The sequence below is a fragment of the Miniopterus natalensis genome, chromosome 14, assembly GCF_054644295.1.
Source record: "Miniopterus natalensis isolate mMinNat1 chromosome 14, mMinNat1.hap1, whole genome shotgun sequence".
Taxonomy (NCBI): domain Eukaryota; kingdom Metazoa; phylum Chordata; class Mammalia; order Chiroptera; family Miniopteridae; genus Miniopterus; species Miniopterus natalensis.
This window is the reverse complement of record NC_142094.1, coordinates 22,299,658-22,326,751: the sequence shown is the minus strand read 5'-3', so window position 1 is coordinate 22,326,751 and position 27,094 is coordinate 22,299,658. Positions and strand designations below refer to the sequence as shown.

General features: G+C 40.8%; 2 protein-coding genes across 9 annotated transcripts in view; one reads left to right on the top strand and one right to left on the bottom strand.

Annotated features, from left to right (window-relative positions):
* Nucleotides 1-5,183, bottom strand: part of LRRC20 (leucine rich repeat containing 20) — a 51,471-nt gene extending 46,288 nt beyond the window's left edge. For 3 of the 8 annotated variants that reach the window (XM_016198344.2, XM_016198350.2, XM_087824371.1), the window contains exons 1-3: nt 3,954-4,173; nt 2,960-3,130; nt 2,273-2,418 (exon numbers count right to left, since the gene is read on the bottom strand). The gene's annotated coding sequence lies outside the window, so the exon portion shown is untranslated. The other 5 variants (XM_016198346.2, XM_016198345.2, XM_016198347.2 and 2 more) reach the window with 5 other exon arrangements.
* A 341-nt stretch (nt 5,184-5,524) lies between these two features.
* On the top strand, nt 5,525-26,999 carry EIF4EBP2 (eukaryotic translation initiation factor 4E binding protein 2). The gene is made up of 3 exons (XM_016198342.2): nt 5,525-5,717; nt 23,711-23,896; nt 24,821-26,999. Exons 1-3 carry the CDS (start codon nt 5,573-5,575, stop codon nt 24,850-24,852), a joined length of 363 nt encoding a protein of 120 aa, XP_016053828.1. The 5' UTR covers nt 5,525-5,572; the 3' UTR covers nt 24,853-26,999.
* Nucleotides 27,000-27,094: the final 95 nt, after the last annotated feature.

Sequence of the window (27,094 nt, the reverse complement as noted above, 5' to 3'; positions counted from 1 at the left end):
GCAGGCTGTGTGGAGATGAGCGCCTATGGAAGTTAAGCCTGGCAGAGGGTAGGGAAGGCTTCCCTGAGAAAATCCATCTAAGTGGGATGGGACGAGTAAGAGTCAACTATGTGGATATTAGGAAGTACAGCAGTTTTCTAACGCTATACATAGAAAATAGTGACAAACTGACACAGCTTTTTTTTTCTAACCACAAACTTAGCAACTTAAAACAATACACTTATTATCTACAGTTCCTGTGGGTCAGGAGTCCAGGCACAGCTTAGCTGGTGCTGGCAAGGCTGTGATGAAGGTGGGAGGAAGGGCTGCATTTTCACGTGGAAGCCTGACTGGGGAACTGGGGAAGGATCTACGTCCAGGCTCACTCAGGTTGTTGACCGAATTCATTTCCTTGTGAATGTAGGACCCAGGGCACCTGGCTTGTTCAAAGCCAGCAACGGAAGGGGGATTAGAATGAGTCTGTTAGCAACATGGAGTCTTACAAAACTTGATGTAATCACAGGAGTGACATTCCATCACCTCTGCCATATTCTACTGGTTAGAAGCAAGTCACAGGTCCCACCCCCACTCAAGGACGTGAACACCCGGAAGTGAAGAACACAGGGGTCACCTTAATGTCTGGTCACCACAGAGAACAACCAAGCAAAGGGACTAGCATGTGCAAAGGCCCTGTGACAGTAAGGAACACGGTCCATCTGAGGAACAGGACCACAGAAAGCGAGAGGGAGAAAGGTAGATGAGCCAGACCAGGGAGGGCGTCATTCAAGATTCCAAGAGTAATGGGAAGCCATGGAAGAAAGGAAGATGACACAATCCAGTACACACCGCCAACCATTGTTACTCCAGGGCTTCTGAGCCTAATTCAGTGCAGGTGGATGAATAACCCCATCCAAATCCAGCCAAAGAACTGGATGCAGGAGCTGTCGCCAAGGCAGGTGAATTCCAGGGCTAGGTGGAAGCTGCACATTGTTCACCCCTTAATCTAGAGCCAGGGCCATAGCAGGGGCTGAGTAAATATTTCTGAAAGAGTTAATTGGAGAGATGAAAGCCAGGCAGCTAGTCCAGAGCCTACATGGAGAATCAGATCTCTAGCAATCGATTCCAAATTTTCTACTCTGAATTGACAGGGCCCACCCAGTCATCATAAAGAATTCCCATTGAAAACCCTCAGCTCCACCAACAGAGGGCAGAAACTCCTGGGGGCAGAGCACCCACTCTTGGCTCCCAGGCTCTGTATACTGTGCGCCTTGCCCCTGGGCTATGGCTGGCACCATTCATTGTTTGGAATGACAATGTATTTGCATTTCATAAGTGCTCTTTCTGGTTGGAGCTCAACCTATCAAAACCAGGCACATGCCACTGGGACTTAGTGTAGCCTTAAGCATACTGCCCACTTTCACCTTGCAGGCCAGGGGTAATAGAGGGAGGGTTGTACCCATGAAGAATCTTCTCTTCTAAATATGGACATGAAGAGAGACAGACAGGAACTAAAGTGTTGAATTGTAGCAAACAGGCAAATAATAAACTGGCTTCAATGGAGGACTTCATTATGCCTAAGTAACTTTGAAGAAACCATACCTCATTTTCTGAACTCTACAACCACAGACTTCTGTTGGCATCACCTGACAAGTCTTCCAAATGAGGAAATACTGAAACTGAAGCATGGTGCCCTCTGGCATACCATGTCACTTTCCTACCTGCCCCTCTTCTCCCAGCCTTGTGGCTCCTGGCATCTTTTTGGATCTCACTGGTGCTTAACCACCATTCCCATCAGCAAGACCTTGGCTGGGCCTGACATTTAGTCCTCAGGAGAGCACTTTGTGAATGAGAGGTTCCTCCTCTTTATTTTTCAGATGTGAGAACATGGTCATACAGCAGGCAGGTGGAGGAACCAGCATTTGAACCAAGGCATGTCTGATATCAAAGCCTGTGCACAGTGGACTGTTTCCAACCACAGTGAGAGGCCAGAGAATTTCTAGAGACACAGCAGGTGACCTTTGGCAAGCTACCTTCTCTGAAGCTATTTCCTCACCTGTAAATAGGCATAATAACATCTACCCTTTTATGGCAGTTAGGATACTAGAGATAAAATCTCTAGAAGGCCTAGTACAGCACCTGACTCAGCCTAAATGTCTACATGTTATCTATAACTATCATCACCTTTTGAACATATTGTGTCTCTTATGTTCCAGCTCAGGAAATGGATGCTGCTCATCCCCCAATGAGTTCGGCAGATGTGAAGATAAAGAGTGGGCGCCCAGGGGCATCTTACCCTCTTTATAATGCAGGAGGTCAGCAGGTGCAGGAGAAAGTGCATAGGATGGCCAGCCAGAAGCTTGAGCACTAGTCCCAGCTCCATGGGTCCTGGATGTACGACCTCAGAGAAGTCATGACCTCTTTGAGCCTCAGTTTCTTTCTCTGTAGAATATAGATAAGAATAATAAGCAGCTTGCCTCCATCACAGGGCTGTGGCTCAGTTTAAGTGAAATAATGGTCTGAATATGCTTTGTAAAGTAGAAAAGTGTTATCCAAAGATAAGAGGCTATTATCCTTATGAAGATACAGATCTAGGGGCTATTATCCTTATGATGATACAGATCTAGGGGCTATTATCCCTATGATAATAGAGATCTAGTGTGGGTGGCCACATTATAGAGGGTGGGGAACAACCAATCTTCTTCTGCCCCTGGGAAAGACAGAAGCAGAGGAATAGAGTATGAGGTGGCTACAGTGGAGTTAGAAGGAATGAGCTTTGAGAAGCCACAGTAGCTAACTAGTAGAATAACAGACTACAGGAAGCGCACACTTGGCTTAAAGATACTCAGGCCACTTCCATTTAAAAAAAAATCAAGTTATACTAATAAATACTAAAAGTTCCAAGAAAGGGCTGCCCTAAAGTGGTATAATTTACATGTTCAATCCTAGCAGAACATCAGTTATGGATCTAGGGGTACTGTACCTGTGAGGTTACAATTGTATCAGCAGCTTCGAAGTCCCCAAAGACCTAGATGACATTCAGAGATAAGAGTCTTCTCCCAGTTCCAATGTGCGGGTCTTTTCCTCACCACCAAGCAAGTCTCCAACACCGGATGGGTATTCTACAATTTAGCTCAATTCTGACACTAACTACCTGGAAATAGCGTCAGATCCCACAGGTTATAGACTCAGTCCTACAATCCTACAAGACTGCGTCACTCCCCCCACACACACACTTCAGATAACAATTGCAAGCCCAAGTTGTCACCTGTGCTTCTGATCAACTGGCTATAGATTTGAGATTCTAACTACTCCATCCTTGGGTTTGATTAATTTGCTAGAGCAACTCACAGAACTCAGAAAACATTCTACTTACTAGATTACCAGTTTATTATAAAAAGATACAACTCAGGAACCACCAGATGGAAGAGATACATAGGGCAAGATACCGGGTAAGGGTGCAGAGTTTTCACGCTCTCTCTATGTGTGCCACTCTCCCCAAATCTCCAAGTGTTCCTCAATCAGGAAGCTCTCCAAACTCCTCCCCATCCCAGTCCTTTTTAGTTTTTATGGAGGCTTCATGACAAAGGCATGATTGATTAAATAATTAGCCATTGGTGACTGATCTCAAGCTCCAGCCCCTCTGTCGTCCCCAGAGATCAGGAGTGTGTGGGACTGAAGGTTCCAACTCTCCAATCACATGGTTGGTTTCGTTCTCTGAGTAGTGAAGTTGTAGCTGTTTTACTTGGGCTAAACACTTATATCTCAGCCTCAATTTCCTCATTCACAAAACAAGAAAATACTGACGTTCATAGTATCCATGATTACCTTTTCAATTCCATCTTGGGCAAATTGTGGGCAGAGGCAATGCTGCCTAGAGCAGCAGTTCTCAAAGTGTGATTTGGAGATCCCTGGGAGGGGTGGCCCCTGAGACCCTGTCTAGGAACCCGTGAGGGTACCTCTTTTCAACTGCATACCTGTATGAATCTGGGTTTTCTTCAGATGCTTGAATCAAAACATCACAACGAACTGAATGCAGAGACAGATGTGAGACTCCAGCTGTCTTCTACTAAGCAGACATTAAAATGTTTGCAAAAATGTAAAACAATACAACTTTTCTCACTAATTTGGGGGGGAAATATAAATTTAAAAATACAAATACATTAACATGTAATGACATTTTATGAACTAAAGAACATTTTTAAATTGTTTTAATTTTAATGCAGTAATTATCAATAGATATAATGCACACAAACAAAAGATCTTTGGGATCCTTAATAATTTTTAAGAATGTAAATTTTGAGAATTGGCCCATGCACCAGGGGTCACCAGTTCGACTCCCAGTCAGGGCACATGCTGGGTTATGGCTCAGTCCCCAGAAGGGGGTGTGCAAGAGGCAGCAGATTGAAGTTTCTCTCTCATGGATGTTTCTATCTCTCTCCCTCCCTTCTTCTCTCTAAAATCAATAAAAACATGTTATATTTTTTTAAAAAGAATGTAAATTTTGAGACCATACTGTATTCTTTCTTGGAGGAAAAAACAGGTTTCAGATCTAGATTTTTCAGGTACCTTGTGGTCCTAACCCTCCCCTGTGCTTCTGTGTTTTGTTTTTATTGATTTTAGAGAGAGAGGAGGGGAGAGAAACATCGATTTGTTGTTCCACTTATTTGTGTATTCATTGGTTGATTCTTGAATGTGCCCTGACTGGGGATGGAACCCACAACCTTGGTTATCGGGAAGATGCTCTAACCAACTGAGCTACACAGCCAGGGCTTCTGGGCCTCAGTTTCTTTATCTCTAACTCAATACTCATCCTTGTGACACGGGTAGTTATTAATCTCTTTTCTTCATGTTTATATGTTGTATTATATGTGTATATAGAGCCTTTCTCTAGAAGGACACACAACAAAATGGCACCAGTGGTTCCCCTGGAAAGGGGAACTGGGAAACTGGGAGACCGTGACACCGTAAACATTTCTGCTCTGATTTGTTCTTTAAAACATCAAGCATGCATTGCCTACATTTATCACTGAGCAATTAAAAGTAAAACTACACTTTTGCTTAGAGGGTTAGGAATCAAAAGTCCGCTCAAGTAGTGCTGACAATTAAAAGAAAAAAACCAGTAAAGTTTCCCGTGCCTACCTTCGCGGGGCTCGCAAACACTTCGCGCAGGTCCCTTCCCGCTCACGTCCGGCCCTGGTAGGCGTGGAGCCGTCCACGGCCCCGCCCCTTTTGGCCGCGGTCCCGCCCACGCGACGTCACTTCCGGCAGACCCGTTTCCTCGAACTCCTGCTGGCTCCCGCCTTCGCCCGCTTCCGGTTGTCGTCGTCGCCGCTGCTGCCGCTGCTGCTTCTGCTGAGGCTGCTGGCGGAGGCCGGAGGATCAGGCGGCGGCGGCGGCGGCGGCTGAGAGGGCGGCGGCAGCAGAGCGGGACAAGGGAGCGAGAGGAAGCCCGAGAGGAGCAAGCTGAGAGCGCTCAGCCCCGCCCGCCCTTCCGCGCGCCCGAGCTGCCGGAGTAGCCCGAGCCCCCAGCCGCCGCCGCCGCCGCCCGCCTGTCCTTCCGCGGGACAAAGCCCGAGATCCCGCGCCTAGAGCCATGTCCTCGTCCGCCAGCAGCGGCCACCAGCCAAGCCAGAGCCGTGCCATCCCCACCCGCACCGTGCCCATCAGCGACGCCGCGCAGCTACCTCATGACTATTGCACCACGCCCGGGGGAACGCTCTTCTCCACCACTCCGGGAGGTGAGCACCCGCCGCGGCTCCCCGGGCACCGTGCGGCCCACAACCCCCGAGCCTGCAATCAGCTACGTCCACCGTGTCCCGCTGGTCTCCCGCCGTGGCCCTTTAACTCAGGGCGTGTCCACGCTTGGGCCGCTCGCTTGGGCCAACTTCCCCGACCCAACCTGCCCAGCTGCACCAAAGCCCCCTGGGGCTGCCCTCGGGAACCTTAACTTCGAATTCTCTGTTGCCCGCAGCTCGATTGAGCGCGCGCCCACTCTGGAAACGTGGCTCTCCTTTCGCGGAAAAAAAAAAAAAAAAAAAGCCCTTGTTCCCGCTTCGTGGCAGGTTTATGCACTCGACCTAGTTTTCTTCCCCTTCTCCGCCTCCTCCCCCTCCCGGGCAAATTTGTCTACACTTGGCCTTGCACTCATTCTGCATTACCTCTGCCTCTTGCATATTGTGCATTTTTGCACATTAATACTTGATTTTTGGAGTTGTCTCCTAGGTTTTTTTAGAAAGAAGTTGGGGAGAGGAATTCGCTCTTGGGACTCTGCGATGACTTGTTTTGCTGCTTTTAGAACACTAGGAGTAGGCTGGAATGCGGAGTTTGGAAGCCTCGCCCAGCGTTATCCTGCTTTGACAGTATTGTTTACTTTGCAGACGAGGCCCCACGGGTGGGGAGAGTCCCCAGGCTGGAGGACAGAGTGATGATAAAGTAATGCTCAAGTAATAGTCAAGGGAAAGGAGGTGGGGATGGTAGAGCGCTGGCAGCCTTAAGGGAGTAGGGTTTTGGCAGCGAAGAGTTTGGAGATAGATTGAAGAGGCCATTATCAAGGAGGGCACCCTGGTCGGTGGGATTGCTTGATTTTGAGGAAGGGGCAGTGCAGAGGGAGGTTCCTGGGCATTGCTTTTCAAATTACGACCAGGAACTGTTTACAAGGAAGGTTGTACCAGTTGTACCACAACCAAACGGGCTCAATAGAGGTGGGGTAGAGGTGAAGCGCTAAATTGGTCACGGGAAAAGGGAGCTCAAAGGTTGTGTGTCCCCCTGACTGGGCTGTTCTCCAAAGGGAGGAAACTAGAAAGCGATATTAAGGGGCCTTATTGAAGGGAACGGTGGTTCATTTTTGACTTCGGAACTTTACCTTCTTTTGGTGATGGGGTGCCCTGTCACTAGAGGTTTGGGACTGTGCTGGCAGTCCCTGCAGTCTCCAAGACTGCTAGATTGTTCCTGTAGTCTGGGCTCACCAGTTGTACTACAACCAAACGGGCCCAGTTAGGCGTTGGCTGTCCTTGAATCCGTTCCACAGTACAAGGGACCTTAGAGTAGTAAGACCTTGCCAATAAGGGATGAAAATCTGGGAGACAGCTCTACAGAGGAATCCAGCCAGGCCACTCTAGAGGGAAGGGGTGGCTGGCTTGGAAGACTTTAAAATAGCCTAGGCCTGAGAAGTTCATAATATGTATGGAGAGCTGGGTTTAAGGAAGGTTTAACTGCAACACAGTGAGGTTTCTTAGTGAGGTTGCTTACTTCATTGGAGAAACCTCCCTCCGGATCTGATCTATTTAAGGCCAGCCCCTGAGCATATTGAGACCTTGCTTTTTAGTTGTGAAAGATTTTGGCAGACCAGAATCTGTTCCAGGTAGTGTTGTCTTGAACTTGAACTGACAGCTTTTAAGGAACGGATATTGTTTTCTGAAGTGATGGAAAGGAATTTATAACATAGAATTCTTTGTGATCAGTAAATTCCTCTGCTTCCAGCAGTTCAGAAGATAATGTCATAGTAACAATTGCAACTCAGCTATTATTTGGTTGGGGAAGGAATTAAATGTTTAGCTTGTACAGCAGTGATTTTTAACCATTTTCATCTCATGGTACACATAAGCTAATTACTAAAATTCTGTGGCACACCAAAAAATACATTTTTTGCTGATCTGACAAAAAATAGATATAATTTTGATTCATTCACACCAGACGGCTATTGTATTGGCTGTTGTCATTTTTTTATTTGACAACCTAAGGGAAAAGGGGTCAGTGCCCCTGACTACATAGTCAGGTGTTGCATGTTTTAAAAATTCTTGTGGCAGACCAGTTGAAAATCACTGCTACAGAGTAATCATTATTCCCCTGAGAGAAGAGACACAGAGGGGCACCCCTTTGGCATATTTCAAAGAGACAAGCTACCATGCTTTTAAAATAAGGGCATATTCTTTAAGCTTTGCTTTAAAGATAGAATCCAGTCTAGTAGTTTGGATTAGTTCCTAAAATGCTTGGAAAGATTCTGCCAGGAATACTGATCATTTACCCAACACACAGTTACTACTGCTTTCTCAAATATCATTTAACCTGCCTCCAGATAGTTTCTGCACACACAGTTGTTGTTTTCAGATTTAAATACTTGTCATGTTAGCTCATCTATTACATTAAGCCTGTATTTATTGGGAGAACACATTGTGATCGTTGGATTTTTAACACAAAGACTTACATAATGTGTTTCTGAATATACCACTGTTGCAGTTGGATTTAATCACTATTTTATAGCAGTTAACATGGTGCTGTTGTGATGTTTAATACTTACTGATTTAATTTCCCCCAGCTCTCCATACATATTATGCCCTCATGGTTTGTTCATTTCTCTTGTTACATTCCTCTCTCTCTCCCCCATGTAATTTTATTTCCCAGAACCAGGATAAGATAGTTTGTTGTTATTTGGTCTCCTCCAGACCCCTGAATTAATGTGGTTAGGTATCTTGAGTGAGTTTTGTGGGCCCAGTGCAGTGCTTTGCACAAAAGAGGACTACAGACAAAAGTAGGAAATGCAATCCTTGCTCTTAATATCTTAAAATCTTTTTTTAAAATCCTCACCCAAGGATATGGTTTTGTTGATTTTAGAGAGAGGAAGGGGGAGAAAGAGAGAGGGGGAAACATCAATGTTTTACATTGATCGGCTGCCTCCCTTACGTACCCTGACTGGGGTTGAACCTACCACCTGGTTATGTGCCCTGACCAGAATCGAACCCACAACCTTTCAGTGCACGGATGCCACTTTAACCAACTGAACCACACTGTCCAGGGCTGAATGGTCTTAAAATCTTGATGGGTGTTGAGGATGGATAAGATTTTTAGTTCTAAAACAAAATGCTTGTACAGATGTTAAGTGCTAACATTTAGAAAAATTACAGTCACTCAGCTTGTATTAGAAATCTATTTACTGTGGTTTGAGAAAAGATGGGTGAAAACATACTTGCTGTAACCTTAGATTTCTCATATTACTTTCCTCGTTATTAGGGAAGAGAAAAAATTTTGGTAAATAAATTCAAGGGGGAAAATGCCCTTGGATTTTATTCAATTTTGGTTCTTTGAGAAACTACTTCTAGCCCCAATGGAAGGTAAAATTATTAGTTGGTTTCACTCTCAAAATACTCTGATTATCTAAGAGAAACTGAAGCCCTGAGAAATTAAGTAACTTGTTAGTGAGTGTCATACTGCTAATTAATGGCAATGGGTAGCCTCAAATTTAGTGTCCTATCCCTATTCCAGTTTTCTCCTTCACTATCATAAGATGCATATTTTACTGAAAAAGAAAGTTTTCAGACATTTAAAGAGACTTTTCTGCCTCTGGAATGCTAGCTAATGTGATTCTTTCTGCTACCTTTCTCCTTTTGTAAATTCTGAACTGTCTCCTTCAAGGAGACTTGTGCTCTGGGGAATGAGCAGAAATATAGACACACCTCTTTCAGCGTTTCTTTCTGCCTCCCCGCCCCTGCATAACAGCCTCCTCAGCTGTGGAAAAGTATGCTGTTGCCATAACAAGAGCACCAGAGGGGAACTAACTATGATGGTCTGAAATCTTGGTCATGCCTTTACTCCTTTCTGCCAGAGTTGCTGTGATTGGTTCACTGGGCCAGCATTACCTGAAGACCATTAGAAGGGTTTGTAAATAAAGAAGGCAGGAAGAAGGGGAAAGAATCTGCTTGGATTATTAATCAAATAAGAGTACTTTGGGGTAGTCCTGAGTTTTAATGTGGTTTCTTAGGAGAAATGAATAGAGCTCTGTGTATAGATATGGGGAAGGAAGGTCAGTTTCTGACTGTCAAAATTTCTGATTCAGTGACCTTGGGCTGAGTTTATTCTAGGCCAAAAACTTCTGAACAAACAAATGTACTAGCTCTCTAACTTTAGTTAACCAAAAGGCTTTGTTATTACATGTGAGAAGTGCATGAAAAACATAGTGAAAGGTGTTCAATCATTTTGCCTTGTGTTCAAAGAAGTGTCATTTGCTTATCTCAGAGTAACAGAACTTAACATGTGTTGTCACCCCATGGAAGAGTCAGCTTTAGTCTCATATTCATCAGTGGCCAAAAGATATATGAAAGAAGATGTACGTCATTTTTTATGTTGGGTGCATTTTTGCTGATGAGAAACTGAATTCTGAGCCCGGGGAAGGCAGCAAGTCCTCATCCTCAAGGTACACGGCAGTGCGTTGTCAGGTGCATTCTGACAAGGGAAGACAGAGCTCTTACAAGTCTGTAGTGCAACATGCATGACAGACCTGTACACAGCTCCCTTCAGCTCTCCTGAGGCTGAAGTGTCTAACAGGAAGGATGAAAAGTGACAAATTTGAAAACTAACACTCTCAAGGGTTATTTAGCAAAGACTTTGAGGACTGGAGTCTTAGAGCCAATTTTATAGGAGGGGTCTTGCATGGTTTACACACACTGTTGGCTTGATTCCTGCTAAAGGTCTGCAGATCATTCAGGGTAAAGTTAATGTGGGAAAAGTTAGTTCATCTGGTTGGAGAGGAAGAGAGTCTGAGCAGGAGAATAGTTTCTTGGTGAATGGCAGAACTTTTTCTTGACTCCCAAGACTTCAGATGAACAAATTAATATTTAAAATATTTTTTGTGGCTCCATTTATACTAGGACAAAAGTCAGTTGAGACTTTCAGTTATTCAACTTATTGAATAGGTGAAGCCTAGGTTACCATTTTCAAATTTTTTCATCATGGAACTTTGTTTTGTTAAGGTCCCTTAAAATCTGTGTGCTCCTTATGACCCAGCAGCTATCCATTTGGTGTGAGGCTAGTTTTTAAAGGCCCCCTTCACTTGGTTCTCAGGCCATAGCTTGAAGCCAAAAGCTCAGAAATCTATGAATGTTTACATCTAAATAAATTATCCTTCACATCTCTAGGACAAATGCCCTGACAAACAGAAGCTGTTTATTTCATTGAGTAGTTTAAAAAGTAAAAACCTTAAAACTGGAAAATACAATTTAATTGTTGGGATTTTCTATATACAAGATCACATCACTGTAAATAGACAGTTTTAGTTTTACATCTTCCTTATCAATCTGGGTACTTTTAATTTCTTTTCCTGGGGTAATTTCCCTGGCTAGAGCCTTGTCTTGACTTGTTCTCAATAATAGGGGGGGGGGGAAATAAGTCTCGTCATCAGGTAAGATGTTAGCTGTAGGTTTTTCATAGATGCCCTTTGTCAGGTTGAGGAAGTTCTCTTTTATTTCTTGTCTGTTGAATGTTTTTATTATGAAAGAGTATTGGGTTTTGTCAGATGCTTTTTTCTTTTCTTTTTGCATCTTGAGATGATTGTGTGATATTTTCACTTTTATCCTATTAATATGACAGTGTTACATTAATTGATTTTTGGATGTTGAACCAGCCTTGCATTCCTGGGATAAATCCCACTTGGTTATGGTGTGTAATCTTTTTTATATGTTGCTGTATTTGGTTGAGGATTTTTGCATCTGTATTCATGAGGGATATTAGTTTGTATTTTTCTTGTGCTATTTTCGTCTAGTTTTAGTTTCAAAGTAATACCTCATTTAATGTTAATTTTTATAGAACTAGCCTGCTGTTTATAACAGGAGTGCTTGTTATGTACTGGTGAAGAGAGACCATTGCTCTCCAGGTCCTAAGAGGTAATTCTCAGAAAGTATGAGAAGCTTGTGATTCTTCATTTTAAGATGTCAATTAATTATTTGGGCCTCAGAGAGGAGTTCATCTCATCACCAGAGACTGTTTCTGTTAGAGTTGGGCTGCTTTTACGTTGAAATGAAACTGCTCTCTGGTCTGGTCTGAGAAGTTCTTTGAACTATTAGGAATAAGCAGCAGATAAGAACAGTGACCTAGACCAGTGATTTTCCAGTAGGCTTTTGCTTTTTACAGACTTTATTGATAGAGTTCAAGTTCCTTACTGCAAATAAAAGTTGAAGGTGTTGATAGATATGCATTGTTTTTTATTTTTAATAAGTGCCTAAGAGGAGTAAACTTGGGAGGAAAACAAATCGATAGAGTGAAAGCCAGATTTGAATCTGAGTGCTTTCCCCATACCAATAAGCAGTGATCTTTCATTAATTATTAGCATTACAAACAGAGGCTGAGCCACAACATCTGTGAAATCTAGTTTGAAGAATGGATCCCAGGATGCAGTCAGATCCAACCAGCATTTCATGGAGTTAGGGTCTGGCATTTCTTGTGGAAAAAATTTATTTCAAGATGAATGTTCAAGCCTAAACAGAAGTGGACATATTTGATATACTTTATTTTGACCCAGATTTTCTGATGGTCAAGGCTAGACAAACTTAAAATCAAATGGCATTTACGATTAATTTTTGGTTCATACACCACTTTGGACTTGGTACTAGCTTAAAAGATCATTTGCTTCAACTCATTTTTTGCAGCCAAGACTCAAGAGAACCATATTTGCTTAGAGAACCTCACTTACTCGTGTTGATTTCCAAATCCCTGTGTCACTATATATTCTCCACAAACACTTTTAACTTTTCTGGGTATTAGTGTCTTCATCTGTAAAATAACTGGCTTCCTGCATACAGATACCCTCTGAGGCTTCTTTTAACACTGGGCCTTCTGAAGAGGAGCACTCTCATTGTCAACTTCCCTTTCACCGTAGGTGTGTGTTCTATTATAATGGCAGTATCCTAAGTGATTGGGCAGGAAGCCATCCTTTGACCTTAATATCTTGGAAATTTTTGCTCCTGGAAGTTATTGAGACTTGGAATTAGTCAAGGGACAATAGGATTGGCTTAACACAAACTTTGGATGTCTTTCTTTTGCCACAATAATCTGGTCATAAACTAAGTTATTAGATCCTGAGTCTCCCATCATGCCTTTTGTTGATGTAAAAATTGTCCCTTTCTTGGTTTTATTAGCACATTAGGAATTTAATGGTTACACACACTGAATGTGCGTTGGCCACCATCAACCTCTCTGGAGGATACTGAGTTAGGCAGCTTTTAGTTTCCTTTGGGTTATCTGGTGTAGAGCTTTTAAGAGTCTGTCTTTTCATCCCGAGCCTCCATGAAGAACAGATGTTTGAAACTGAAGTTTCTTCAGGAATGTTCTTTAATCAGTCAGTCAAACACAGGCTTTTATCGCCTTCCCAAGCTGGAGAAATAAAAAGCAGAGAAAACAACTTACTTTATAAGTACTTTCTGTATTTTCCCTTATTGGGGGGAAGAGGGGACAGGAAGAGGCTGACTTCCTTTCATTAGAAGCACTTTGCTGCTCGTTCATCTTACATTTATTTCTTATCTCTTGGCGGGCCCTTACATGAGGCACAGATGGAGAATTGTCAAGAATTTGTAATAGGATACTGGGGTTACTTGCCAAGTGCTTAGATTCTTTTTAATTCAATTCCTAGTTTTGAAGGATACCTTCCTTCCTCATGGCCTTTGCTGCCTTAGCAGTGTCAGTCTGTTATGTATATATTTATGAGTACTTTGGAGTCACCTTTTTTTTTTTCAATTCCTTGTCTTTTTTTTTTTTTTACTCTGTCTCTTGAACTTAAAATTTTTTGTAGGGGAGAGGTCTAGGCTTTAAACAATGGGAATTTATTCCCACATTTTTGGAAGCTAGAAGTCTGAAATCAAGTCTGTTTTTTACAGTGTTAAACTATACATAACATAAAATTTACCATTTTAACCATTTTTAAGTGTACAGTTTCATGGCATTGAGTACATTCACATTATTTTGCAATCATCTCCACCATTCATCTACAGGACTTTTTCATCTTCCCAAACGGAAACATGCTACCCATTAAACAATAACTCCCCATTACCCACCAATTCTCAGCCCCTGGCAACCACCTTTCTACTCTGTCTCTCCGAATTTGACTACTCTAGGTACCTTATGTAAATTAAATCATTCAATAATTGTCCTTTTGTGACTGACTTGTTTGACTTAGCATAATGTCTTCAAAATTCATGCAGTCATGCTTTTATTTTTCTTTTACATTCGTTTTCTATACCTATGAAAGTAAGCTCTGCAAGTGATAGTATTAGTAGGCCAATAACAAAAAGCAACATCATGCCCCATCCCCTCTAATCTCCATTTCCACTCCCCAAAGAAACCATTTTAAACTCTTAGCTGCCTCTTCCCGTTTTACCTCTGGATTTCTGAATAACATGATTTAATGCTATTTCTCAGTTTTTTTATATTAACAGTTCCCTATATAGAAGATGAGGATACACCCTTTTCCCAGTATATATACTTCTACCTCCCAGCCTCCTAATTTAAATTTTAACCCACTTTGGTTAAATTAATAGTTATTAAATTTAGCTAAATATTAAACACAGATGTGGTTGACACTGTTGGTTTCCAGCCCAGTAGCCATTCCATCTTTGCTATCCCAGATATCCTCATTTTTTTAAGTGGCAGCATGCAGGCCCCAGGATATACACCATGATTCTTCTATGGCTTACCCAGTGTCCATTCTGGGGAATGGACACATTCCCCAGTGTCTGACTCAGTTCTGGCCAAATGAGATGTGGGGAGAAGTTGGCTAGGGTTTTCTGAGAAAGACTTTCCTCTTGGATGGAGACAGTCCCCTGAGGAAAGCCTAGGTTGACTCCTCACTCCCTTTCTGCCTGGTACACTGTTGTGTGAGGGTGTAGGTCCATCTCAGCTTTCTTGGAGGGGTTTGTCACCACCTTATTTAAGCTATGCAATTTGGGCAAGTTATGTTTCTGTTGTGAGCTGTCTGTTTGCATGAGTGTATGCTTAATTCTGATTCTGGAAACAGCCTTAAACAGAATTTTATGATGGAGGACACTAAAGGTAGAGTTAACTCCTACCTTGTCAGTTAACCATGTTACAGTGGACATTGGTGGTTTTATTTAAAGTTACACAGTTACATAGCTTAATTCGTGGATTAATTATCATTTAAACTAAGCTACTTGGCTTTGGAGGAGGCCCTTAGACTGGAATGACCTTGTTTCTGTACTAACCATCTTGGCAAGCATAATTTTGGGACTCATTCATTGGCCTTCTTGTTCCCTGTCATTTGAAAAATAGTATTTAGATCTACAGGTAGAAACTTTTTTCTTCCTCTCTACTCTCCATCAAAGGGACTTGGTTTTCCTCTTGTGTTTGCTAGTAATGTCAGCATCAGGAACATGCTGGCTCGAGGTATTAGATTTATCCTAATATCTGGTCATCAAGGGATAAAGAAAATTTATAAATATCTAATGCTAACCCTAGATATAAAAGTTTCTATTCTGAAATCCAGACATGAAGACTAAAGTAATACAGGCACATTTTAAAAAACAAAATAGAAAAATCCAACAGAAGAGAAGTGCATAAAATGCAAAGTAAACCGTCAGTAGACAACTGCTTTTAATGGTTTCTATTTATAGTCCTTTTATTGATTACTGCTGTTGCTGTAAGTAATTTATGTATACCACAGTTTCTCTGTTTCTTAACATTAGATAATACCATTGACTCCCTGTTATGAAAGATGAGGAATCTAGGACACTTTCATTATTTTCTACCTCATTTCCCCTACCCTCTCAGTTTACCACTTTCTATAAATTGTGTTATCATTTTTGGTTCTTCTGGGTAGTTACCTTTAAAACTCTAAATAATGTAGTTAAACCTCTGTGTCTTGATCTGTCACCTATAGCTCTCCTCTGCATAAGATTATACTACCCACCTGTCCTACCTGTCCTTTGCTGATAGGATCAACCTTCCATTAATTTTGCAATGTCAAGGTCTATAACATTTACATACTCTTCCTTTACTATAATAACTTTTATTATGGTTTGATTATAAACATTGAAAACTAGTTAATAGCATCCATAATGATGTGTTCTTTATAACTTTTCAATGTAAAACCAAGGGGTATGATTATTTTTATAGAAAGGGAAATGGAAAACTCACTAGAAGGAAAAAGTTTCCATTGTTAAGGTCAAATAGATTTTTTTTTCTAACATTCCATCAATTGATCAAAATCATGCCCTATTTTAATACTGTGTTATATGCAAGCTGTGGATTTCTTGTATGGTCTTTTGTTTTCCTTCAGGAATTTAGGTTAACTTGTTTCTAATTAGTTGTAGATGTATTGGTTGACATTAAATTGGGCTGACATAAATGTGACAGGCAGTTTGGAAGAAAAGTGAATTACTAGGAAGTTCTTGTTTCAGGAAGTATATGTCTCTGCATGAATGTGTATAAGAGGCTTTGGGTATTTTTAGGTTTTTTAATTAGCTGTCTTGGAATTCATGTAATTTCACAGTAAACACAATATCTGACAAAGGAAATAAAGGGTTTTTTCCTGGCATTTTATTCATAGTCAAGTCTTTATGTTTTTCTTTGAGTAGGTTTGGTTGTTTGAATGTCTTACGCTGCTGAATTACACCATAGGCTCTTTAGTCACTAACAGGCTGAGTCCCCCTTTTTGCTATATATCTGCTACAATGGATTGTTTTTAGTTTGCAGTAATCTAAAATTCAAACTTAAAATACCGTGCTTTTGTATTCATATTTTCCCTGACTATATTTGAGAACATTAACAGCATCAGTTAGGACCCTACTTCTTCAGGGTGTCTTCTCTTCTAAATTACTTGCTTTTTTGCATTCAAAACCATGTATTGTAGGAATCCACTGAAAAAATTATTAGAACTATTAAATGAATTTAACAAAGTTACAGTATAAAATATTGGTGTACAAAAATCAATTGTATTTCTACACACTTGCAATGAGCAATGCAAAAATTAAATCAGGAAAACAATTCCATCTGTAAAGCATAAAAATAATAAAATGGATAAGAATATATTTAACCAAAAAAGCTCAAAACTTATACTGTGGAAACTGTAAAACATTGTTGAAAGAAACTAAAAAGACCTAAACAAATAGAAACACATTCAGGGCCTTAATATTGTTAGGGAAGTAAAACTTTCCAAATTAATTTATACATTTAGCACAATCCCCATCAAAATTCCAGCTGACTTCTTTGCAGAAATTCACAAGCTGACCCTAAAATTCATATGGACCTTCAAGAGACCTAAAATAGCCCAAAAAATCTTGAAATAGAAAAACAAAGTTGGAAGATTTACACTTTCTTACTTCAAGTTATTACAAATTAAGACAGTGTGGTACCAGGTACTGCCATAAGGGTAGACACAGATAAATGGAAGTCCAAAAATTAACCCTCACAATTATGGCCAATTGATCTCTGACAAGGATGCCAAGACAATTAAATGGGGAAAAATAGTCTTTTCAACAAATGATGCTGGTGCAACTGGATGTCCACATGCAAAAACTGAAGCTGGACCCCTTGACTGAAAGACTTAAATGTAAAAGCTAAAACTATAAAACTTTTAGAAGAAAATAGGCACATATCTTGATAATCTTGGTTAGGCAATAGTTTCTTAGATATGACACCAAAAGCTCAAGCAACAAAGTAAAAGACATAAATTGAACTTAAACAGAATTAAAAACTTTTGCTCTTCAAAGAACACTCACTGAAAAGTGAAAAGGCAACCCTTAAGATAGGAGAAAACACTTGCAAATCATATATGAATACGTGACTTGTATTCATCATATATAAAGAGCTCATAACTCTGTGGTAAAGAGACAAACCATTAAAAATGGGCAAAGGATCTGAATAGACATTTCTCCAAAGAAGACACATGTTAGAATGGCCAACAGGCATATGAAAAGATGCTCAACACCATTAGCCATTAGGGAAATGCAATTAACATTAAACCACTGAGAGAGACCACTTCACACCCACTAGGATGGCTATAATAAAGAAGATAAGTGTTGGCTACAATGTGTATAAATTGGAACCCTCACACACTGCTGTTAGGATGTAAAATGTGTAGCCACTTTAGAAAACACTCTGGTGGTTTCTCAAAAGATTAAAAACAGTTACCATATTATCCAGCAATCCTACTCTTACTATATACCCAAGAGAAATGAAAACATACAGGGTGGGACTAAAGTAGGTTTAGCCCTGGTTGGTTTGGCTCAATGGTTAGAGTGCTGGCCTGAGGACTGAAGGCTCTCGGATTCGATTCCTGGTCAAGGGCACTACCTGGGTTGCAGGTTCCATTCCCAGCCCCTTTTGGGGCATGTGTGGGAGGCAACCAATCAGTGTATCTCACATAGGTGTTTCTCTATCTCCCTTCCTTCCACTGTCTCTCTGAAAAGCAATGGAAAAATATTCCCAGGTGAGGATTAACAAAATAAATTACTAAAATAATAAAAAGTAGGTTTACAGTTCATATAAAGATAATACAAGGATAAACTCTGTGTTTCACATACTCAAACTGTAAACCTACTTTTGTCCCACTCTATATGCCCACACAAAGCTTGTACATGAGTGTTTATTGCAGCATTATTCAAAATGGAAACAACCCAGATGTCCATCAACTGATTAACTGATAAAATGATGTATACCTACAATAGAATATTGTTTGGCAATAAAAAAGAAAGTACTGATGAATACCAAACATGGATGAGCCTTGAAAACATTATACAAGTGAAAGAGGCAGTCATAAGAGACCACATATGATTCCATTTATATGAAATTTCCAGAATAAGCAAATGTATAGAGACAGAAAACAGGTGAGTGGTTCCTGGGGCTGGAAGAGGTTAGAGGAAAATGGGAAGGGACTGCTAAATGTATGCGGGTTACCTTTTGAGGATGATGACAGTGTTCTAAAATAGATTGAGGTGATGGCTGCACAATTCTGTGGATATCCTAAAAACTATTGAATTACACACTTTGAATGAATGAATTATATGCGACTTATATCTCAATAAAGCGTAAAAAATGTATCTTGCCACCTCTGCAATCATAGAAGTTCTTCCAAGTTTCTCATACCTCACACATATAGGTAGAATATTATTTCCTAGTTGTTTCAATTACAGTTCTTTAATGCATATGTTATTGCTAATATGTAATTTAGAAATAGAAAGCTTACTTTATCCTATGCTTTTTTTCTAACACTTCATCTCCAATTTCCAAGCTTGGGGTATTGCAAAAGTGAGAATAATCTTGGCTCTAGCCAGTTTGTCTCAGTAGCTAGAGCGTATGCCCATGGACTGAAGTGTCCTGGGTTCGATTCTAGCCAAGGGCACGTACCTTGGTTGCAGGCTCCATCACCAGTCTGGGTATGTGCGGGAGGCAACCAATCGATGTCTCTCACATCGATTTCTCTCTCTCTCTCTCTCTCTCTCTCTCTCTCCCTCTCTCTCTCTCTCTCTTTCTCCCACTCTCTCTGAAAAGCAATGAAAAAAATATCCTGTGTGAGGATTAAAAAAAAAGAATAAGCTTTTTCTGACTTGCAGGTTTAATGTTGGTAAGAACATTTCACAGTAAAACCTCACCCTTCTGAAATCTAGTGGTGACAACAAAAGTGGGGGTGACACACAGATATACAAAGTCCATCCACTAAAGTTCCTTCCCTTTGTTCATTGGAAAGCCATCAGGCCCCCTCTTGGTGTATTTGTTCTTATTTTACATAGCATTCAAATGAGCAGATCACCGATTTCCAAACCAAACAGATAAGAAGCTTCAAGTTTGAATGGGTGAAGGGTGAACTATAGGCAGAATCTTGCCACACCCTCCCACACCCCCTCCCCACACCCCTGTCCAGAAGTTGAAGCCCTACCCCCAATGTGATGATATTTGGAGCTGGGGTTTTTGAGAGGTAATTAGGTTTAGAATAGGTCATAAGGGTGGGGCCCTCACGATGAGATTAATGCCCCTATAAGAAGAGACACTGGAGAGTTTGCTCTCCCCTTCTCCATATGCAAGCACAGTGAAAAGGTAGCTATCTACATGCCCAAAAGAGATCTCTCAGCAGAAACAGTTCATGCTGGCACCTTGATCTTGGATTGCCCAAGAACTGTGAGAGAGTAAAGTTTTTGTTTAAGCTACGCTGCCTATGGTATTTTGTTGTGGCAGCCCACGCTAAGACACGGGGAACTTAGCCTAAGAGTGAGGGAGGAGACAAACTATGGAGGGAGGGATACAAGTACAACCTTGGCAATCTGAATTCTACACAGTGTAAGGAAAATAAAGAGCATCAGTTGAATTGGCCCTGAGACTTCCTAGGTTACAACATAGTGTAAAAGATGATTTTCAGGTGGATGCAGGGCAGAAGGGGTCAATGGTCAATGAGGGGAAAAGGGGACATCTGTAATACTTTCAACAATAAAGATTTTAAAAGTTTAAATGGGGACAAAAAGATTTTAATAATGAGCCTGATTCATCAAGATGAATTTTCTGTTTAAGGTAGTAAAGTGTTTTAAACCCATATGAGAAAAATTTTCACCCAAAATAATTCAAATTATTCACTTTTTGAAAGGTGAACTGTTTTCTGCTGTCCAAAAGACTCATAATTTCCAGATGCCTTTTTGAGTTGTTATAAATAAAAATAATATAATAAAAATAACATAATAATAAAATAAAATATACAATTCTTATTTTTTTTAATAGTCTTTATTGATTTTTAGAGAGAGAGGAAGGGAGGGAGAGAGAAAGAGAGAGAAACATTGATTGGCTGTCTCCCGTATGGTCAGGGACTGAACCCACAACCTGGGCAAGTGCTCTGACGGGGATTCCATCTGGCGTCCTCTCAGTGCACGAGGTGACGCTCCACCAACTGAGCTACACCAGCCAGGGCTATAATTCTTATTTTTCAAATCAAAGAGGGTGAAGGTAAATTTCTACTTTTCTTGTCTTAAAATTATATTTGAAAGGATATAAGACTTGTCTCTTCTTTAGAAACAGGATATAAGACTTGTGTCTCTTTTTAACAAAGAATGATTTCCAACTTTTCTAAATGTTCTAATAAATGGGTTGGAGGGAAGCATGTAAAACTATTCTGCTAAGTTTAGGATCATGGTCCCATCACAAATGGACTGTGGGCCTTTGCGCCTAAATATTTCTTACAGTAAAAAAAGGAAGCTAATTCTAGCCCACTCTCAGAGGACTAAGAGGCTTCCTTTGTGAAGTCTTGGCCTTTGCCTACTTCCTCTGGCCTTATAGGTGGAAGAAGCACCATTAACACAATTACAGCTGTTAACCTGGTTTTTGCCATGCTGTCCTTTAGAGATCATCATCTCTACCCTTTTATTATCAAATAGTTTGTAATGCTCTTAGTATTCTGAGATGAATTTCTTAAATTATAGAACCTACCTATTCATATAATTTTAAAAATTGTACATTTCTCTGTCACGTTAGAAGAAGTACAAAGATTAAGTCTTAAAAAGCTTGAGAAGTGGTGCTTTTAGGGCAAATGATTGGTGGTCTGTATTATTTATATAAATTGCTTGCCATACAATGTGCTGTTTACCCTGTTATTTATATTAATATAGCCTTCCATCCCTTTCACTTTAGGCAACTCACTCCCACTTTTGGAGATCATAGTGACTGTGAGGTAGACTGGAAAGAGGATTGGACTGGGAGTCTACGGGATCAGTCCAGATTGTGCTTCTGGTTAGCTCTGTGACTTTGATTAAGTCACTTTTCTGAGTCTCAGCATCATCCATCAAAATGCTCTCTATTGCCCCTTCCCTCCCTTTCTTACTAATTCTTTGATATTTCATCTCTTAAAGCACTGTTACTAGGGTTTCAGAAGAAGGATAATGTTGGATTCTTTAATGAACACAGGAATGACTAGGGAACTTGGAAAAAAATACTGATTTCCAGGTTCTAATCCCAAGGATTCTAATTCAGTTGAAATGTTTTTTAACAAGCATCTTCAAAGATTCTGATGCAGATATCTGCAAAAATGCAGTCTTAGTAGGTTCCAAGTATGACACAGTATTTTTCTTAGTAGTTTATTATGGAGAAGCTGAGAGCCAGATATTTTGTCACAGTTTATAAACTATAAATATGATTGTGTGTGCATTATAGTTGCAACAGAACTAGATAGTTAAAAAAAAGTTGATATCCCTTGGGGTTGGTTGAAAGCCTAAAAGGCTTTGTTTTGAAAAGCCTTCATGTGCCAATAGATCCCCATTGGAGAACATTCTTCCATTCTGAAACGCTGTCATTCTTTTCAGTGAATATTATTGAGAAGAGAGTATGTTTAGTACTTAATTTTGATTGTTAAAGCAAGGATGGTGGGGGTGGAGGGTAGAGTCTCTATTGGCCACTTCCTCACGTAGTTTGACTTTTCCATCTAGTCAAAAGGAAATTATTTACTAGCATTTGCATAAAAGTGTCATGGTACCATCACAGCTATTAATCAATCCCAAGGGAATTACTGAGTTTGTAATTCATTTCCCAACTATTTAATTTTGGTATTATTTATTTAGATTAAATATTTATTTCCTTCCTTTGCTGGGAAGACTCTGGCGTTTCAGTTCCTCTTGCAGTAAATGCCTTGCTTTTTTTCCACTTGCTTCCTCACATTTCAAGTAGATTAGTTAGCTGTTGTAGTTGTTCTTCCGTTTCCCAGGACATAGCTTGTCACATGTTATTTGAGGAAATCTACCTGAACCAGATTCCTTATTATAATATGACAGTATTCTTTCTTTTTACTTGGACTCTAAAAACGTTGACCAGCAGGTAGTATTTACATTCTGCCTCTTTAAGCTGAGTAACTTTGCACAAAATTTTATTTTCATATAATATTGCCTTAAACTGGATGTCTAAACCTTTAAAGCAGGTTTTTCTTTCCTGGGTTTAAGCCTAGTATGAGCAAGATACTGCCACATGACTACATCCTTTTGTTACTTGGGCAGGGATGGCTAGTATGCTGGGCTGCCACTCCCCTTTCCACCTTACTCGTTCAACAGACATCATCTCATGGTTACCACATTCTTTCTTCCTCAGCTTGCTGTAGTCTTAGAATTAGCAGCAGGGCTCCAGGCATCCAACATCAGGCACCTCTAAATTGTTACTTAGTTTTATGTCTCATTTGTAGTCATTAGTACCTTGGGAAGCCCAAGAAGAAGAAATGGACAGCAGCAGGTTTTGTTAACTGTTTATCAGGTAAAGTGCACTCTTCAGAACTATTATAAAATATTCTGGTAGCACTTACCGGTTAGCAGACTTGTTTGTAAAACAGGAGGGCTGCTGGTTTCAGCGTCTGTACTATAGCTCTGTCTGGAAAGAATGTCTGTCTCAGTGCCTTTAACCTAAAGGTGGCTATCGGTCTATTGGCTGTTTTTTCACATACTTGTTTATAACTTTACTTAAAACTTTTTTGACGATCTACTTAATGATTAGGACATGGGTCAGATATAAATAAGCCATGGCCCTGGCATAAGGAACTCAGTCTTTTGAGGCACAAATAGGTAAAGAGTTCTGTAATAGGTCATGTGTATTGAGTAAGATGGGGGGAAGTAATTTTTTTTTTAAAGGCCCTGGCCTGGTAGCTCAGTTGGTTAGAGCGTTGTCCTGATACACCAAGGTTGTGGGTTCAGTGTCCAGTTAGGGCACATACAAGAAGCAACCAATGAAATGAATGAATGAATAAGTGGAACGACAAAATTGATATAAGCTTTGTAAAGGAAGCGATGTTGGAACTGAGGCTTAAGCACGGGATTTCCCCAGCAGGAGAAAAGGAAAAGGCATTCCAGATAGCAGAGGGACCAGGCAAGTTAGAGCCAACCCTTTTTGCTTGAATTGTAAAATCCTTAGGGGTTAGAATTAGATAGGATTTAAAATAAATTCCTGGGTAGTATTATATGTTGATAACCTCTTAATTTGTTAAGTTCTGCCCAATGATGTTTTCTAGGAACCCGAATCATTTATGATCGAAAGTTTCTGTTGGATCGTCGCAATTCTCCCATGGCTCAGACCCCACCCTGCCATCTGCCCAATATCCCAGGAGTCACCAGCCCTGGCACCTTAATCGAAGACTCCAAAGTAGAAGTAAACAATTTGAACAACTTGAACAATCATGACAGGAAACATGCAGTTGGTAAGAGAATGCTGGTATTGGGGACCAAGGGGGTGGCCCTGGAAATTTGAATATCAGTCAGCTGTGGGTTGAAAAATGCTTTAATTATAACTAATGTTCAGTTAGTTATGTGTCTCTAAGGTTTCCTTCCTGACACATTCCCCTCACCAAAGTTAATTGAAATGTTCTGGAAACCCTAAGTTCTGAAGCATAATCAAATTTCATCTAGTTGGTGCAGAAGAAAAACCCAAAATCATGGAATGGTAAATTCCAAAGATGACTTCTTGAACTTGGGCTTTTTGGGACTAGGGAAAACACACCAAAAAAAACTCCAAAACAATTTAATATCCCCCATTTCCATTGTTTTTATGGTGTGGGGAAAAACAGTATGTTGTTTTCTCCTATTTTCTAGGATTGCCTATAATATTTAAATAAACAGCCCCTACACACACATTTAGTAATGACTCTTTGCTGTCTCTGGGAGCAGAAGAGGGAGGTAGAAACAGCCAGCTCCTGAAGTTCACCTCAGGTTGCACTTCGTGACCCCCATACATGAGCCAACATTCTGCCTCCTCAAATTCCAAATGAGTTTTTAATGGACAAAATGCCAATTCAAAGCAGAGCCAAAGTTCAAAGCCTCCAGAAGAGTGTGCTGATATGATAGATGGCAAGAAGCACCCCAAGAATTTCTGTTTGGTCAACCTGTGGACAAAGGGAAAGTTTTCACTTGCATCTCTTTCTCAGATGCTCATTCCAATCGGTAATTTCATTGCCATTCTTTTCCCCCTTATTAAAAAAAACAGCCAAAGCAAAGCAGAGTAATTGTTTTAAAGCAGCAGAGGATAGACCGTTTGAATTAATTTTTACCCTTGTGCAGAGGAAATGACAAAGATGTTTTGCCTTTCCTTTTTGTGTAAAACTTTTCATCTCTTTCATTCTAACTAGGGGATGATGCTCAGTTTGAGATGGACATCTAACCGTCCTGCAAGGATCAGAGGAAGAGCAGCAACACTGATGCCTGTGTGTACTTGATTGGGCCAATAGAATCAACAGTGAAAACACAGAAGAGGCAGTGCCAGCCGTCCCCATTGCAGTCTCCCCCTCCTCCTCTTCCTCTGGGTGCCAAATGATGCAAAGATGATGAGCTTCATCTGACCATGTTCTTTCCCTGTTTCCTATTTCCCTTCCCAGTTAGATTAGATTGAAGATCAAAGGCCCATGGCATATTTCTATAGAACTAAGCAGCCCACAAAGGAAACCAGTTGAAGTCTGGCTTCCCTAGTCATTTTTGTGTTGAGAGACACACCCCCGCCCCTAAAATGTGTTGTTGTTGTTTTTAATCTCAAATCAAATGCCAACCTACCAACAAATGCCAGCTGGGAAGTCTGGGAAGTGTTACAGAGGTTTGGTGGGTTCAGCATTGTTCACGTTCTTACTGTGTCTTTCCTCCTTGTCTCCCGCCCATGATTCAGTGCTACAAGAGCCTGGTTTGGGTCTTCAAAACCAGAGGGAAATAAACAAGGAAAGAGCTGCTTTCTCTTGTCCCTTGAGGTGTTTGTCCTTGGGGCCCACACAGGTTGTACAACTCTGATAGCACTGCCCTGTGACACTGTTCTGAGGTCTACTTCCTCTCCATCCTCTGGGAAGAATGTCTACTGTCTTTGGTGTTATAGTTCACCTTCCCGTTTCTTAACTTAGCACATGTGTGCAAAAAATTTTAAACTGTATGAGGGGGTTGTCGGTCACCAGCTGTTCTTTCCTCTTCTTCCATTCCTCCCTACTTGCATCATGTTGCTTGCCGTCCTGTTGTACTCTGAGCATCCAGGTGATTTCACTGCTCCCAGAGCAGGTCCATACCAAGTGATTGATAGAGCACTTTTGATAAGGCCCGATCATAGTATCCTGTAGATAATACTTAAGAATGATTTTGGAAGAGCGTTGGCCCATTTGAGTAACTAGTCTCAGTGGTCATTGTTGTTCAGTCCATGAACATTGTAATATCTGTTATCTCAGATTGCAGTCTTTTATATTTTGAGTTTAAAGATGATTTCCAGAATGTTCTTAGAAAAACTATTTTCCTTTGCGGACCTGCTTTATTTGGCTGCTGAGATAGATAAGCATGGGCTTCAAAATGTGTTCCTTCCCATGTTCTTGCCTTTTCCCTTGTACTCTGAATTTTCCCTTTCTTTCCCTTCCTCCCCCCCTCCTTTCCTCCCTCTATCTCTCCCTTTTCTCTGCCAGGCCATTTTTCAAATACACATCAAAGATACCTCAAGTGTTGGTATCTGATAATATCTGTCACTCCTCTTATCTGAGGAGTGACCTTTTATTTTTTAAGATGACTACAGACCTATTTTTAGATATGTTTTCAGTAAAATTTGAACAGCAACTTTTTAATCACATCTTCCAGTGTTAGGAAGGTGAGAAATGTCTGTAGGCGAGTCTGCTGTTCCATGTCACCATCCTTTGTCCCCTGTGGTCCCTTATGAGCTCTTTCCTCCTCCTCTAGTTTTGGGTGTGCATGCTTGGCGTTTGTAACGGGTGGTTGGTAAAGCTGGACCATTCTGCCTTGTCGTGGGTTGTTCATGAAAGCTTCCTTCTTTTCCCTTACCCTTTGCTCTGTCATTCGCCCTCCTCCCCAGCCACCCCCATGACTATTGACTGGCACAGTAATCCCAGGAGTGTGACTCCCCTCTTAGAAAGACTAATGCCTCTGTCTCCTCATAGAAAGACAAGTAGCCCCTGGTGTCCTGGGAATTTCTGGCTGGATTTGGTGCCCTGAGTCCTCTATTGAAAGATCACAACCCAGGGTGAGAGTAATATGCCAGTTGGCTAAGAAAGAAAGCTGTTTTTCTTTTGAACTATGAAAAGACCCTATTTGCAAATACATCTTAGACAAAAGAGGGAGGATGTTTGAGAAACTTTGTTCTGTTTTCTGCTATAAAATGTGACTAGTTCAAAGAGTGAAACCCTTTGTGATGGTTGATGTCTCAGGAGTAAGCTGGACCTCCAGAGTTTTGGAGATGCTTTCAGTCTCAGAAATTGATGATCAGAAACGTATGTTATGTTTGTTTACTGTATGTATCCCTGTACTGATTTTAATTAAACTCCAAATTTCACTTTACATTCTCTTGGAAAATTTCAAGTTGCACTGTAATTTGCATGAGAAGCTTGCTTGGGACCTCTTTGTCCCCTGGGAGCATGATTCATTAGGAATGA